The 16454-nt window shown below is 48.2% G+C and overlaps 5 protein-coding genes across 5 annotated transcripts; 3 read left to right on the top strand and 2 right to left on the bottom strand.

Moving 5' to 3' along the window:
• Positions 1–3847: 3847 nt before the first annotated feature.
• Positions 3848–5668, top strand: N7484_005504 (uncharacterized protein; the record flags this gene model as incomplete). The annotated part of the gene is made up of 3 exons (XM_057115923.1): positions 3848–4555; positions 4611–5508; positions 5589–5668. 3 exons carry the CDS (start codon positions 3848–3850, stop codon positions 5666–5668), a joined length of 1686 nt encoding a protein of 561 aa, XP_056971806.1.
• A 1138-nt stretch (positions 5669–6806) lies between these two features.
• N7484_005503 (MFS transporter) lies at positions 6807–8471 on the top strand (the record flags this gene model as incomplete). The annotated part of the gene is made up of 2 exons (XM_057115922.1): positions 6807–7744; positions 7796–8471. The coding sequence occupies 2 exons, from the start codon at positions 6807–6809 to the stop codon at positions 8469–8471; spliced, it is 1614 nt and encodes a 537-aa protein (XP_056971805.1).
• Positions 8472–9283: 812 nt separating this feature from the next.
• N7484_005502 (uncharacterized protein) lies at positions 9284–9472 on the top strand (the record flags this gene model as incomplete). Its single annotated transcript, XM_057115921.1, has 1 exon — positions 9284–9472. The coding sequence occupies one exon, from the start codon at positions 9284–9286 to the stop codon at positions 9470–9472; it is 189 nt and encodes a 62-aa protein (XP_056971804.1).
• Positions 9473–11009: 1537 nt separating this feature from the next.
• Positions 11010–13212, bottom strand: sit1 (putative siderochrome-iron transporter Sit1; the record flags this gene model as incomplete). Its single annotated transcript, XM_057115920.1, has 9 exons — positions 11010–11389; positions 11449–11508; positions 11566–11847; positions 11897–11954; positions 12006–12425; positions 12485–12589; positions 12636–12776; positions 12833–12916; positions 12976–13212. The coding sequence occupies 9 exons, from the start codon at positions 13210–13212 to the stop codon at positions 11010–11012; spliced, it is 1767 nt and encodes a 588-aa protein (XP_056971803.1).
• A 652-nt stretch (positions 13213–13864) lies between these two features.
• Positions 13865–16418, bottom strand: N7484_005500 (uncharacterized protein; the record flags this gene model as incomplete). The annotated part of the gene is made up of 2 exons (XM_057115919.1): positions 13865–15731; positions 15829–16418. The coding sequence occupies 2 exons, from the start codon at positions 16416–16418 to the stop codon at positions 13865–13867; spliced, it is 2457 nt and encodes an 818-aa protein (XP_056971802.1).
• Positions 16419–16454: the final 36 nt, after the last annotated feature.

The raw sequence follows: 16454 nt of genomic DNA, 5'->3' as shown, positions 1-16454 counted from the left end.
TGGAACTCTCAGCGAAGGTAAGAGATGCGCTGAGAGGTTATGTTTGCGAGGCATTGTGTTTGCGTTGATGGGGGCTTAGCTAAGGGCGGGACTAACGGGATTGGATTGTTCGGTGTTGAGTCGCTCGAGAGCTACAGTACAATTGGATTGGTAAAGCACTTGTCTGAACTCCTGTGCCCTTCCAGATTTGAAGCTCGAACAGACGGGTCTTCTACAATACGCATTATCTAGCTCCTGTCTCAACGACGTTGTTTTTGATAGACTGGGGCACCTAAATGAATACTCCCTTTATAGGATTTGTGAGAGTGTTCACGATTTAACCAGATCAAGTAGATTGATTTTTCTTTGTCTAAAACAACCCTACTTCATCCTGGTTATCTAGCAACATTAGTCCTGCCATCTATATGGTTTCTGCGTAGGCAAATACAGTAGGTGGTATTAATCAATGAGTTAAATTAGTTGATTGGTTGTGTCAGGCATATAACAAGGAAGTCATGTCACACAGGGGCGCGGACTTAGATTGTCACAGGGCCTGAGCTCAAGCAACAACAGACATGCATTCCAGAGTTTCATTACGCGGATCTACAAGTGTGATCCACAATTCAGGTGGCGAATTCATCTGAATACAGTATACAGAATTACATGGTAGTTTAAAAAACTTTTCCTATTCAAATATGCCTTTGAGCCCCATTTCATCCTAGATGGGCATATTTGGCCAAATATTCTTGAATTTACAGCAAGCACAACATCCATGATGCGCCCTCGATCCTCTTCGCTTTTTTTCTCTGCTCAAAATTTAGCCGATGAGAATCTTTGAGGGCAAATACGCCTGCCACAGACTATTATTTACCTTGAAATCCTTGGCACACGGGAATCATTGAACTTTAGGCGTGCGAGTGGATACTCAAAGTTTACACTGCTCCCTAGAAGTATAAGGATTCCTAAAGGCCCGTGGGCTCGAAGTCTGCTAGGTGTTACGAACCCTGCAGCCATTCGTGATTGTAGTGGCCGCATCATACGAATGGGCTAGTAAGAGTCAACCAATTCCTAGGAACCAGGTTTAAAAACTTGCTCATGAGTATATCTTGGTGTAACGATATAGCGCCACTACCGTATGAGGCGAGCGGCAAGTCATACGAACTATGAATCAGGAACTATTGGGAGCAAGGAAAATAGAGAAACCCAAAGTATGGTTCCCGACTGTGCGTGTTGGAACATCCCGTGATCACCACTCACTATATAAAGTGGTTCTGCATTATCTGCAAAGGCTTCTTACTATATGTTATTCATATTTTGCTCTTCATATCAATACTAAGTCATACTATATTGTCTATTATCTGACCGACCCCTCCGGCGTATCCAAAGAATTTTTGCGCCCTACGGCCCCTGCCTAATATGAGAGCCATTTCATTGCTTCTTATCTCCTGCATCTTCTTGGTCGCCATATGCACGGCGAAATGCCCTCCAGATGAGGACAAAATAAAGGAAATAGCTCACCCTTTCGGCGAGAAGTGGAAAGAGATGTGCCAAAAAAACAGCGGGTGTAAACCTGGGACAAAGCCCGCTCACACGAAGTTCCTCTTTCATATTCTTGAACACAAAGCTTGGAGAACGTTTCCATGCTTGGAAAGTCTGCCGTTTTCAAAGCTCAAGCCGGATATAGACAGGCTATGGAAAAAATGCCACAAAAAACAAAACCTGTGTATCGAGAAGCACCGGAAGGCTTTCGTCGATTGTGCGAAGCAGTTCATTCCCCCCTTGATTATGAAATATGGTGGCCCAGCGATAAACGCCTGTAATTGCGCTGATGACAAGATTATTCCTAATTGGGACTCGCAGTATAAGGATACTGTGATGGGGTGGATGGATAATTTCTTCAAAAAGTGCTGATAATCCCGGTATGTATCAAATATTCAATCCCTGGATATTAGGATACAGATTGGACTGATATCTGGAGAGTTTGCTTATAGTGATCCCACGTATAAACTCTCGAGTTCTATCAATGAATGGAGTCCTTATGTATTCTTTAAGTTCTTACTTTATGCTTCATTTTTACCAGAATTACTTTCCACCAGAAATCTAAAGCTAATAATGCCATGAGCTGGTGTGCGTAGACTCCTACTGGGACTTGATACGGGGACTTGGAGGCGGTAGTTGACTGCGCTAATTCATCAGAATTGGTCTCCGAAACTTCTTTTCCCTTGCCTTTCAGCGATATCGGATGATCAGAAGCTGTGATGTTGGAGGGCTCCTGGTGAGTATTGCCACGTTCCTCGTGGCTGCAATCATGCGTGCCGGTGTCAGCTGTGCTATCATGAGCTCGCGCACTAGCGGAGGATCTAATATCCAGCTGCGAAGAACACACCGGATAGATTTCTGAATTGAGACAGAGAGTGTTTCCACATCGGCATTTGGCCGGAACAATACAGGGAATATCTCATTCTCGACCATTATCCGCTTCAAATCCTTCGAACGTGTATTTAGCTTCTTGAGTTTCTCATCAAAATCGGCTCGGCGATTCCTTTCATCTCGAGAGAAACTAAGATTATCTCGGGCTGAATTGCTTTCAGCTTGGATCCGCCGCTTTTCCCGGCGAGGATGATTGATTGCTCACTCTCCATTGTAGAAGCTGAGCTCAAGAATTGAAGGAAATTTATTATCCCTATCCCAATTGGAGAGGATATTATAGAGAGGGTCTTTGGACAAAGCAAATATTTTGACGCAGAAGTTCTTGAGGGTATCCTTGATCTTGTTGATTGATTCGTGCTCCGGAAGAATGTCCCCTCAAAAGCGGAGCGACTCTTCCTTCTCCTTCTCCATTGTTCCAAAGCGTCCGCCGTCCAGGATTGTTTACAGGAGAATGAAAGGGATTGAACTGGATTGAGGAAAGGGAGGGCGGGGTAGGCAACCTTGGGTAAAGCAGCAAACAGGCGTCTCTACACGTCCACGGAAAGGATGCCACGTGGTACTGACATGGGTGATATGCACGCCTGACAAGGTGAGCATGAATCCTCAGATGATCTGATCGACGAAACGGTCAATTTTGAATACCGTAACGGGTGACCTTCGAGACGCTAAGCGGCTACTCAGATGGTATTTGCACTATAGCCCTTTTCGGTGGTCAGCAAGCAGATCGCATTAGGCTCTGTTGACAGAACCATCTAGCTCTGTAATACCGATGAATCTCTCCAAGCCTCAAAATTCACTTGACAGTGTTTCACTAGCTGTTTCAATCTCATATTGACGAAAGATTGACAAAGCGTAAATGTCTTATTTGTGCGACGTTTGGTATCTTATACTTCGTATTCGTTTCCCCCTCAACGCACTCGTAAATGCATCAATGCTTTCGAAGTTCTAATATTTGAGGACACAATAACAATCCTTTTCGGACACTATGACCTTCACGCGTGTTTATCGGAAATAGATACCAAGATATGACTTTGAGTTAGCGGAGGTTTAGGTTGATTAGTCGTCGCGTCGAGATAATTCAATAGCTCAAAACGTCTGTTAGGCAATCCTGGAGTTCATATCATTGCAAAAATCATCCTCCACGCCTAATCCCTACTATGCTTTCTGTTACCTTCCTCTGCTTTTAATTCCCTTCATTTTACATTGCTAACGTGCTGACGCTTAATTGACATCAATATCTACGTGTGGCTGACTTTTCATTGCACGAAATCACGCCGGAGGCTCAAACCTCATTCAGACCTAACGTACGATTTCCAAGAGTTCGATCCCTTTGATTCTGATTATACCCCTTCTGAGCCCGATTCCAGCCCTGTGCTTATTAAATTGACCCACAGGTGACTCCGACGTGGAGGACGCTGACTAGAATCTTGAGGAAGATATGACCGATGAACAGCCCTCTGCATCTGATACTTTGCTCAATCTATCCGTGAACCCTATTGCGAACGAACAACCTATTTTATCTGGGGATTTCTCTGGTGAAAGTATAGTGTGCTACGCGAATATTCAATTCTCGGACTATCTGAATGAGGTTGAGTATTTCCCTTTGTCAGTCTTTCCTGCCGGAATGCCTAGGGTGGAGCCTATCAGTGTGTTTGGAGAAATGGTCTCAGATTGCACTGTACTATTTGACAGTGCTTATGAAGGCATAGAAGACGACGATCCCTCCAGGTCTGTTGCTCAGCTTGATTACAATCCCAGCAACCGCCACCCGCGCATACCTTACACGATCATACCTCCTGAAGAGATGTACCAGAAACAGTTGCCTTCCCCAGTGCAAGCCCCTTGTGTATCAACCACTGTGCAGGCCCACATGAAGCAGGAATATGGCGAGCAATCGCTGGAGTTCTCTCAAGTTCTGACCTTTGAGAGCCAAAGGCAAGCTCCTTTGTTCCAAGGCTGTGGGTTTCAAATGCCGCCTACTACCAATGCCGAGCCTTATCAAGATGACCTCTTTCGGATTGAACAACAAACAGAGCTTCAGCGGAGTCAAGACCTTACCCACGAAATACAGCTCCGCCAAGAGCTTCGCATCCCGCTACCAGAATTTGTCGTGAAATCACCTCTTCTGGATAGTGAATATGATCAGGTGAGAAGGGCTTCTCAAACACGTGGAGATTCTTACTAATCAAATTGTATACAAGCCCTCTACGCCTACGCGCCCCCAACGCAAGTACATCTATGAGACTCCTGATCAGGGCACCCAGACTTTTCCGAGTATCAATCCTCCTGCGCAGACCAAGGCACACAGAGAGGACAAACAGCGCGGAAAATCCGATTCTTTTTCAAAAAATGATTCGGGTTTCGACGTTGAGAAGGCCCACAGCCAACTTACCGGAACCCTGATGGAGATTGCTAAATGTGTGAAATTGAACCCCAATACCACTCTGTCCAGGTCCTTTTCTTCCAAGTCTATCGAAGAGATTGGCCCATTCCATCATGCCTTGCAAGAGTCTACCATGACAGCTCGTCGGAAATCGGACCCAGAGAATCTTGATTCAGTCCGCTGGGAAAAAAGAATGCATGCTTCAACTATGGACAAGCGCTCTTCACCAGATGCGGAGCGAAGTCAAACACCAATACAGGGACAATATGACTCATCCTCAGGGCAAGATAGTCCCACGCCAAAGAGCAAGAAGGCTCGCGTTCAACTACATACTTCCAGCAAGAGAACTCCGACCACAGCCCGCAGCGCCAGCAAGAAGACGCCGGCTAAAAACTGCAGCACCAGAAAAAACACTCCACTTACGAACCGCACTGCCAGCAGGAAGGCTAAGCCCAAGGACTCAAGCCCTGACAGGTTTCGGTTGCACACTCCATCGGCCAAGGCCAAGATAAGGCATCCGATTCCCAACAACTGGGAAGAGGCCTCTGCGGAGGACGTCTTGTTGTTTGAGCTCAGAAGGCAAGGCGCGGGATTTCCAACCATCGCCGAGGTATTGAGGACAACTCGCGGCACGCCTTACAATCCCAGGACCCTCCGCAATCGCCACTGGAAAATCGAGCACAGGCTCGGTGAATTTCCCAATAGCCTCCAACCCAGTAAGCCGCGTCTGCTTTTTATCATCTCTAAGACAAGCTTACGTTGAAATTTCATTTGCTAATCTTATTGTTTACTACAGACAACAAGCAGAAAGCGGATGGAGACACATCTGACCTGTCTTCTCCTAAATTCGATACCGAAGAATTCAATTACTTCTAGTTCGAGACTACCGACTAACTATCTGATATGCCGCGAGGGGTTGATGTTTGTAGAATAACGAAGGGTGGTTTATGTGGGAACAACATTCTTATGAGATTTGATGGAGGGCTTCAATGGATGGAAATTATGGGCGAAAGTTCAGATAAGAAGTGACCCACCGGAAGGTTATCTTTAGGCTTCATGCGGAGGATTTAACGGATCTGGCGACCTAAGGAATGATCTATGGGAGAAAACCATTTTTACAAGTTTTCTGTTACCCGTAGACCGTGGAAAGGTCTGATTAACCGAACTCGATGATGTTCTGGTCCTTACCCTAGTTCGGTCGTATGCCCTAAAGACCTTTAGCTAGTTGGGTAGGTATTATGAACATCTTCACAGACTTCTATGAATTTTGGTGGGTAACAACCTTGGAATGGTCCGCACTTCGGCTCCGAGGATGAGATTACTGAAAGTATCATGGAGCATTGCAAGCTGTGGACCCCGGATGGAAGCTTCAAAGATACATGAACACCTGAGTTGAGATGTTCCAAATCAGAGAGGGCATTCCTATGCTCTGTATTCTTTGAAACCCATTCATGACCATAAAAGCGCAATTTCGGGTCAACAAATGTAGAGAATTACACTATAGATGCAATGACGTGGGTAATCCACGATCAGGGTCGTCAACAATAAGCCCTATCAAACCTTGGAAGCCAAAACCTCATCGAGCCAAACTCTCCGATGGATCAAAAGTGGGTCGATCAGAGACACACCCGTAGATCGACCAATGGACGTGAACTGAACAAGTGGAACCCGGTGGGACTACCGACTTTGCTTTTTAGTCTTATCAGCACTATCGATGTAAATCGCGTCAGCAAAGCGAAAATAAACACCCTAGAGCAAGGAAGCGGGTCCTGCATGATGCAGTGGCCCCATTGGCAGCCAATGATTCCCTCGGGTTCGAGCGGACCACATTCTTTCGGCACCTTGATTGGCGATCAGTGCAGCAATCAGTGCAGCCAAAAATGCAATACTCGGCGATCCACCGAGCTGGGCTATGATCGGGGCGGATTCTTTAAACAGTCACTCCGTGTCATTCTACCCCTCTTGCGCTCAGCTGGAAGTCAACTCTGTCACGTACCTCGACACCGCTCGCGCCATGAGTAAAATCATGGAAGAGGAACCTGAGCAAACAGGAATCCCCTACTGGCGCTTTATCTTCGATGCGGGCGTCATTCCCCATGAGGTCGCAGCACACCACCACGATGGCGCAGGTACAGACGAAGATCCCTTCCAGGTGACATGGATTGAGAAAGATGCGCGTAATCCCATGAACTTCGGGATCGTGTATAAATGGTTGATCACGTTGTTGGTCGGCATTAACACCCTTGCCGTCGCATTGGTCTCATCTGCGTACTCTGGTAGTCTGGTTGAAATCATCGAGGAATTCCAAATCAGCGAGGAGCTCGGTATTGTGGGAATCTCGTTGTTCGTTCTGGGATTCGCTGTCGGTCCCTTGATCTGGGCGCCGCTCAGTGAATTATATGGGCGAAGGCCCATTCTGATCGCGAGCTCGGCCGGATTGACGGCCTTTACGGCTGGTTGTGCTGGTGCGCAGAACATTTGGACTCTGCTTATCCTGCGATTCTTCGCTGGATCGTTGGGTTCGGCTCCGTTCGCTGTTGCGGGTGGTGTGATCGCGGACTGCTTCCCTCCCATCAGCCGTGGGCTTGCGAGTGGGCTGTATTGCGCTGCGCCGTTTTTGGGTCCGACACTGGGCCCGATCATCGGCGGATTTTTGTCGGAATCTGCTGGTTGGCGTTGGGTGGAGGGACTGGTGGCTGCGTTCGCGGGACTCTTGGGACTCATCACGCTTTTCTTCTTGCCCGAGACTTTTGCCCCTACCTTGTTGAACAAACGAGCTGATCGGTTGTCCGCTTCCACTGGTCAAGTGTACCGTAGTAAGATCGAAATTGATCAAGGCAAGAAGACTCCCGCGGCTATTTTCAAAGTGGCTCTCTCAAGACCGTGGGTGCTTCTTTTCCGAGAGCCCATTGTTCTGCTACTTTCGATCTACCTCGCCATTATCTATGGAATGTGAGTACCTTTAGGTTCTGCTTAACGAGTTCTTTCACTAACTCCTGTCAGCCTGTACCTGCTCTTCGCGGCAATGCCAATAGTCTACCAAACGGAACGCGGCTGGAGTGAAGGACTCGGCGGACTCTCGTTCTTAGGCATCACAGTCGGCATCCTCTTGTCCGTAGTCGCAACGTTCCCGATCTACTTCAGCTACAGGAACAAGACTCTCGCGGCCGGTGGTCGCCTCCCACCGGAGCAACGTCTCCCAGGTGCCATGATCGGCTCAATTGCGTTGCCAGCGGGTCTATTCTGGTTCGCCTGGACCAATTCTCCCTCTATTCACTGGATGGCTTCCATTGCAGCTGGCGTTCCTCTCGGATTTGGTATGGTGATGGTCTTCCTCCCGGTTCTAAACTATCTGATTGACGCATACACGATCTACGCCGCATCTGTCCTGGCTGCCAACGCTGCCTTGCGCTCGCTCTTTGGTGCTGTATTTCCTTTGTTCACAACCTATATGTATGAGAACCTCGGTATCCACTGGGCATCGTCTATACCGGCTTTTCTAGCCCTTGCGTGCGTGCCCATGCCTTTCTTGTTCTACCGTTATGGTCCCCAGGTTAGGAAGCGGTGTCACTATGCTGCTATCTCGCATGCGTTTATGGAGAAGCTATATGAGAAGGCTGCATTGCCACCAAAGGTTGAGAGAGATGAGCCTACCGATGTCGAGACTACGTCGGATTAAGTTGGAGTTGGAAGAGATCACATCATCGTTCGGTTCACTGTTGGCAGGTTCACTGTTGGCAGAATGACGGCAGACAGAACAGAATACTAGTTGAAACAATGTAATTATTAATGTCTTCTTATCGATGTTAGCTGTTCGATATCGGTTTCGCCTCTATAAGTCCGTTTCCCTATGTTTTAAGTATGAGAAGAAGGACAATCTTTTATTTCTTACTTCCTATACTAATGTCGAAGAAAAAGAGATTTCGAGTGGAAATTGAGGCCAAAATACTTATCACTGAAGCACATTCATCTAGGATCAAGCAGCGCTTAGAAAGTACTAGTGTCTTCTACAGCCTTATCATGTGGTCTTCGGTCTATACAATCGAATTTTAGGTATTTCGTGAGGCGTAAGAGATGGGTCTTACGATAGAAGCTTATCATTATTTACCGGTGTCTCTGAGGGCCTCATACAGCGTTTCAAGTGACTTCCAGTGGCCAAAGAGTGCTTTCCGGCTCATTGACTATATTCCACGTTGAGAATCCTATCCAGAACCCGCTTCTATAATGGGAAAAATTCTCTCTTCAAGAATCTCTTCTCTCCATATCATTCAATCTCTTTCCCGATTATCCACCCAGACAGTTCAGTAACCTCAAATCTTAGCAGCTATTGCCATTTCTATATCTGAAAGCTGCAATCAGAGTCGCCAAGCTCGTTTTTCCTCTTGCTCGCATTCAATCCGTCTATTCAGTAGTATGTCTTGTTCTCTAGTGGTCCAAAAGCGATAGTGATACGACCTAGGATGAGAAGCCGGACTGACAGGACTGACAAAAATGGCCCTATTAGCAAGTTTCAAGCATATTCGCGCTCCAGGCTCAAGGGCACAAGAAGCAGACGATACCAATGTTGGTCTTGGGTCCAAGAAGATGCAGAAAGCTAACAGGGAGGATTTTGGTCTACATGCCATTTTTCTGTTTGGACGACGTGATGCGTCGATCTCTCTCACTTTAGAGACTAGCTAGAGGCTGGAGGCTTTCACGAATCTCAACGAGGATGAGATGACTGGCGTTCTGGGTCGCATGGAGGCCAAAATGGCTGCTAAGAGGCTAAATGATACAACTTCTTCGGAGGTTGGGTTTCGAAGTCTCAGTCATGTCTTCATGGCCATCGAGGACCGGTCCTGGTGCCAGCACCTGGGATGTCGGACCTGCACAGACTACCCAGCCCTTTGGTGGCTTTATAGATATCATGGAGTTTGATTCGACAATGCAGGTTATTGGACATTGAATCCAAGACCTTGTCAGAACGATTGGATCAGGAATTTCATCCAGTGGCAATTTTCTATTAAACGGCAACGGGCAAAAACAAAGGCTAATATCAATATGATCATGTTCACTGATGATCAAAACAGCATGTAGTAATGATAAATGCAGAGAATTCAGATAAGGAAATGGCTCGACACGCGCTCATTACGACACCCAATCCTTGTTCAAAGTATTCGAACAGTTTTCGTCCTGTGAGTCTCCAATTCTATCCAAGATATTATCCAACCGGTCGATATTGCGCTTGAGAGCCTCCTCTGAGCTCTAAGATGGTTTGGCCAAACAGGCTTACTGGTGAATAAAGGCTGTACAGAAACAAACAGTCTCCAATATGATGGACAGTGAACTTCAAAAACAGCTCTTCCGTCCCCACAGAGAGGTGGTCTCCAATTGATTCACATCGAACTATCACTTCCTTTGATTGTATCCCCTGTTCTTCATGCGTAGGCACACTGGAGACATATTCAGATAGTCACATTGCTCCAGAAAGGGGACTACATCTTAACAGAGGTATTCGGGTTCCATCCTGAGTGCCTGGGGTGGGGAAAACATCAAGCCAGCCCGGACACTTGGGTTAGAGATGAGGCCTCTTCGCATACCACGTGAAGACTGAGAACACCCGATCACGACAACTGGTAGCGAAGTGGAAGTTTAGCGCCGCCGTCTTTTCCACAATGTGATGACTCCTCTACTCTCATCCTGGCTCATGTAAGCAAAATATAAGGCTGACATTTAACAGAAGAGGACCGACCTAAGGGGCAAACCAAGAGTCCGAAAAAGTCCGCGACAGGTGAAGAGAAATATCTGTATACTTTGATATTCGAATCTATCTTAAAGTCCGGCCCTGTGTAGTGCTTTTCCGTGCTTGTCCTAAATCAAAGTATTGTGCAATCGAGAATACGTCTAGGCGATGACAGTAATGTGCTTCATAAATAGATGACAGATATCAACCGATGTCAATAATCGTGAGATCGGAGTATTTAAAAGAATTAAATTAGGAAAATATCTTGCTTCTCGGGACTTGGACATGCCGACATGGATCTTCCGAGGTGTAATATTCGAGGCAAAGGTGCACGGGTCAGTCATTTATAACAACCTGGATACAGAATCAAGAGGAAAGACCACATTGGAATTTTAAAAATCTCATTGAATCTTCATATCTATTAGAACACCAGGATACTGGCTTCAGCAAAGGGACGAACATAATGTTTTCCAATATTGCAGAGAGTCATAATCTCTAATTGTGCACAACACTTCCTTCGCTATCAGACGATTGTTCAGCCTTAGCCAAGCTCTGCTCCTTGGTAAGCTTAGGATTCCGCAGGCAAAGAGCAAACGCAATAAGCGGGACCGTCAGACAAATTCCCGTAATGCACAAGAGTCGCTGGGTCGTTTGGTAGGCAAGGATCACTTCATCCCGGGCAAAGGTACCGACGGGGTTCGCAGCTGCAAACACCAGTGGTTCGGCGTAGACTGATGCGGCGAGTGTCTCGTTTCCGAGTCTGCGGCTCAGCTCTCCGGGAAGTACTTGGTTCCAGATGGAACCGGAGATTGTGTTACCGAGGGCACTTCCGATGTTGTAAGATGCAAGGAAGATACCGGTGACGACAGCGAGATCTATATAAGTTTAGTATGTGATTGGATCTCGGATTAAAGTCAGTTCTTTGATCACGTACGCTCATGCTTAGATACTGCCTGGATACTAGCCTGGGCAGGGTAAGGGAAACATCCACCAGCTATTGAGTTGGGTATTAGTACTTGTTCCTGGGATAGTGATTTTCCTGGTGACGTACCTATTCCTAACAGAATCTGTCCACCGATCACACCAGAGTGACTTTCATGTCCACTTCCACCACGGAAGTGGATCAAGATACCGAAGGCCACGGTGAATAACATAGTTCCGAAGATGATGAAAGGCTTCAGCTGGCGGACCTTTATGATAATGAAACCTAAAATAGTTCCGGTGATGACGGATGTGAAACTGTACAGTGAGGTGATGCGTGTCGCGCTGAGAATCGACTCGTCAAATCCCACGTAGAGTACAGTGTACAAGAAATCACCCTGGAGATACCATGCTGAAATAATGTCAGACCAGATTCAGACTTAATGTTGTGCCAGTCATACCTGTGTTAAGCATAACAGCAATTCCGAGGGCAGCCCATACGCCACGATCTTTGAGGTGCTACTAAAGTCAATACCTCTGAACATACAGCACTCGAGCCAAGCTACACACCTTGAAAGGAAGCATTGGGTATTTGCATTTCTTTTCCCAAAAGACCCATACTGGGATCAACAGGACACCGATAACCAGGGGCGCAATGACCTTTGCCGTTCCCCAGGTTGTTTTGACACCTCCGGCGAGCGTGAATGGAACGAGAATGCAGGCGAATATGGCAATCATCAAGAGTAAGCCAATGACATCCAGGTGCCAGAAAAGCGCGACTGCAAGTTGACGACCACCCATAAGATCAAAAGAGCTCTTATAAGATTCCAGCTGACCAGATTTCTTTGCGCGACGGTGGACGATGAAAAGGACTGTGAGCAGAGGAAGCGCACATACAGGGTAAATGATGGCGAACATGCCGATACCCCATCTCCAAGATGTGACTTTGAGAACAGCGGCGGTCAAGTTACCACTGATCCATGTATTGATCTATTTGCAGATGCATGGTCAGAGACGTCCTCATTCTTGTGCAAAAAGAGAAGACTAACAATAAATGGTAGAGCTGGAATGTATGAGAACAATAGACGAGAGCGAGTAGAGGTCAAATCCGCAATAAGGACCTCGACAAGCAGCATGATACAAGTGTATCCGATCTATTTCCGTCAGAAAATCTCTATTATGTATGCAGGGCCTACATACCTGGTAGATTACAGCTCCGGCGCAGAAACTCTCTACGTTTTTCGCGCATGCTTCGATAATCGTACCGACCGTGTAGAAGACAACGGAGACAATAATGAGTTCAATTCTGCCAAAGACATCGGCAATCTTTGCAGCGGTAGGCTAAATAAAAGACTATTAGCCATGGAACTCCAGTCCTCGAAACCTGTGGTATATACCTGAGCAGCGGCGGCGATGACAGCGCGGAGAACATTGATCGTGGCGAGGAGACTGTGCTGACCATAACTCTGAGTAGCATAGGGCTATGTCAAGCTTTGGTCAGTATTATTGATATCAATCGTATGATTTTCCGGGCACTCACCTGGTAGGTGTACCGAACGGTTCCATCTAGACCATAAACGTAGGCGATGAGGAACACACTGGCAAACAAACAGATGCGATCAACAAGACGGAAGTGCGAGTTAATAATCTCAATCCGGTGAACTCCAGGACTACCTTCGCCGAGCAGCTGAGCGTTCTGAACCGGGGCCGTCTGAGTCTGAGGGTCCTTTCCCGGGATTTCCCCGCGGCCGCTGGCCGGGCTCTCAGCGCTGGCCATGATGAACGATGTCAGAACAGGTTCAACAGATACGTAAGATCCACGCGCTGATCACTGGATCAGGGGGTTTCTGGAGATCTTTTAAGTCCGAGGGAAAAAAAGAGAGAGAAAAGTACGCCTCATGAGTTAAATTGGGAAGAGTAAATTCAGGGTCTAATCCATCTTATCAGATGGGGCCCCATGACGGTGGGCCAATCACAGAGCTCACGGCCACACCACAGGAGCCTGGACGCAATTAGACTTTTCGCTCATTTGCTGACACAAGTTTGTTGCCTGAATACGGCTTAGTGACTGTACACCAGGCTGGATCAGCCAGTCAAAGCTGACTTGCCAAGGTCTGGACCGGAGCATAAGCCATATTTGCCGTGTGGTCCGACTCACTGGGCCTTGGCCTTGTAGCGCAACTCTCATAACTACGAGGCATCTCGGACCTTGTGTATATCTGGTCGTGTGACCATCAATGGTAACTTGAAGTGGGCATGCTGATATTGGATCCCTTTGAGATAGAAGTTAGCTTTCCTGCAGTTACAACTATCCAGAAACCCGAAGAGCACGTAGGCTTGAAAGAAGAAACCCTGAACTTGAACTAATGCCGCCAAACGCCATCCAACCTCCATTCCAATCCAACTTCATAAATCATAAGTAAAAAACATCAAAGAACGCTCAATTCCCTCCTTCCACTGGTCCCACTCCGCATACTCATCCCCATTCCCTGTCCGCTCCACTCCGAAGACGAAGAATCTCCACGAGCACGTGAGCCACCAGTACTGGTACTAGCACCGATACTGATGCCCGCCGTCGTGAGGGAGTCTCCATCATCCATAATCGTGGGAACGGGTCCACCAACCATGACCGGACGGATCTTCGCGCCAACGAAGCCACGACGATCCCGACCTGTGCGGCCGCGGCCGAGCCAATTGTGTTTAAGAGCTTTGCTAAGCACTTCGATTCTTTCTTGCGATTCATCGTCTGTTTGGACGCTTGCGAGCACACTGACGCATTGGAGCATGCGGCCGACTGTCTCGGTGATGACGTGAGATGAGTCTGCAGAGCCGACGCGGTGCATGATTGTTGGGCGTTGGTTCGAGGTCGGGGGAGACGAAACGGAGGAGAAGATCATTGGATCTGGGTTGGAGGATGTGTTGGATGTAGCGCGACTGCGGGAGTCGCTGCTTCCGGGTCTGAAGTTGGCATTGGTATGAGCCAGGATACTCACGGAGTCGGAGGAGTAGCTGTCAGCGACATTGCTGAGCATGGTCGAGGACTGAGAGTTGTAACTGCCGAGGCCTGCGTCTAGTGATGCAGCTGTACCTGGTCGGCCGCCTGTGCCGGTGCTTTTGGCTGTCACGCTCAGTGTAGGGAATCCAGTGTTGATACTGTCCAGGCTGAGGCGAGAGAAGGTTTGTTTGAGGGTTTCGTAGCGGTTGAGGATCATACGGTCTCGGAACGCGATCAACACTAGGTTTCGCACGTCAAGCAGCCCACCGACTGGTAGTGATCCCCAGAATTCATGAGCTTCACAAGCAGACATCAACGAGCCAACGCCCTTGAACTCAAGGTCCAGAGGCAAGAAGACGGCTTGGATAAATGGCAATATTGTGCCAAAGACCAATAACCACACTTGAACTAAATGAGGAACCAGCTTTTCATCGGCAATTCCAACCAAGGAACTGTGGTTGAGCGTCGCAAAGCCGGTCTCCAGCAGTTCTTGGAGATCTAAAATGATTGATGTGGGAGTGCGTTTCTGGACACAGCGTTGTAGATGCACCAGCACAAGCTTGTTAAGATCTTCGATGGCTATTCGCACGTCCTCGCCATCAAAAATGACCAGCAACTTCGCCTTGAGAAAGTCCCATGCGTCCTCAGGAGACATGTTGTTAAGTCCGAACCCTTGTAAAGTCTCTCGTAGGACCGCCTCTCCCATCGCACCAGACGAGCTATTTAAAGAAGAAGGTCCAGTAAAAACAGTGGCGGCAGCATTTCCACCCGCCGCCGCATTATTGAGCCATTCAGTATGCTCGGATTCCGCAAGCGCCTTCTCCTTTCCCTTTTCTTCCTTCTTCTTTTCGCGCAGGGCTCGACCGCCATGTAGCAAATCCAACCCACTGACAGATTTCCCAAAGGTGGCACCCGGAGCCGGGGAGGAAGGCCCGGTGAAAGAGTAGAGGGACTGGGGAGCATTGGGGTCAGCAGGACGAGAGTTACTCGATGCTGAGGATAGAGGTAACTTCAAGTGCTCGTCGCGGTCCTTGAGCTTGAGCTTCTGTCGCGACAAAAAGTGATGCTTGTGTTTATCCTTGTCTTTGGTGTCCTTCTCTGGTACAGCAGGCTGGGATTTGTCTCCTGCCGGTACCACGGTATTGACAGAGGCATTGGAGAGGTTATACATAGAGGAGTTGTTAGAGGGCAGATCGGCCAAGCTAGCCGTGGACCCGCTAACCATGCGCGAGAGACCATTGCCAATCTTGCTCGGAGACGGCAGTCCACGATCCCGATTAAAAGGATCTGATTTCTCTCGACTGAGCACGATATGTTTCGGTTTTGAGAATAGCTTTTTTTTTCTTCTTGTTTTCTGGTTGGTCCATCAGCTGGGCTGCTGCGCCAGCCCGCGGGAACACCACGTTGGCGGCCGTTGTGGCCACATTCGGAGAGGGTTGGTTGAGTCGAAGGGGAGCAGGCACCAACGCAGGTAAAGGTGGAGGGGAAGAGCTGCCACTTCGTAGTGCGTCATCTGAACGTTTGATTTGCTGCATAGCAGCCTGAGCAGCGATGCGGGAAGCCGACACCGGGGGCAGCTGATCGGACGATGCGGTGGGTAGTGAGGGCTCAAAGAAACCTTGTGAATGATGCCGAGACCTGTGTCGTGTCAGTTCAGACGAAGGGCCTCGACCCGACGGCCGACGGTCTTGCGGCATTCTAGCGGCCGCGTGTTGGGGCGACGTGGTTGCTGAGGATCGGTGAGGAGAGAAATAACTACCACCGGTAGGCGGGTTGATCGGGGTGATCGGGGCGGCGGAGACGGTGGTCACATTGGAGGAGGCATCACTACCGGAGGATCCGGGGCGAGCCAATTCGTTGTCGTCTGAGTCGTCTTCTTCGTCGTCGTCGTCGGAGACTGGTGGAGGCTGGGGGTGATGACGATAGACTGGGGCGGGGCCTCGTTGGGACCGGCCCGGAGAGTTAGGAGAACGATAAGTAGGGTTCATGGCGAGCGATCCATGAGGACATTAGGCTTTCTATCT

The sequence above is a fragment of the Penicillium longicatenatum genome, assembly GCF_028827895.1.
Source record: "Penicillium longicatenatum strain IBT 33135 chromosome Unknown contig_3_segment0_segment0, whole genome shotgun sequence".
Classification (NCBI taxonomy): Eukaryota; Fungi; Ascomycota; class Eurotiomycetes; order Eurotiales; family Aspergillaceae; genus Penicillium; species Penicillium longicatenatum.
This window is presented reverse-complemented; position numbering and strand designations above follow the sequence as displayed.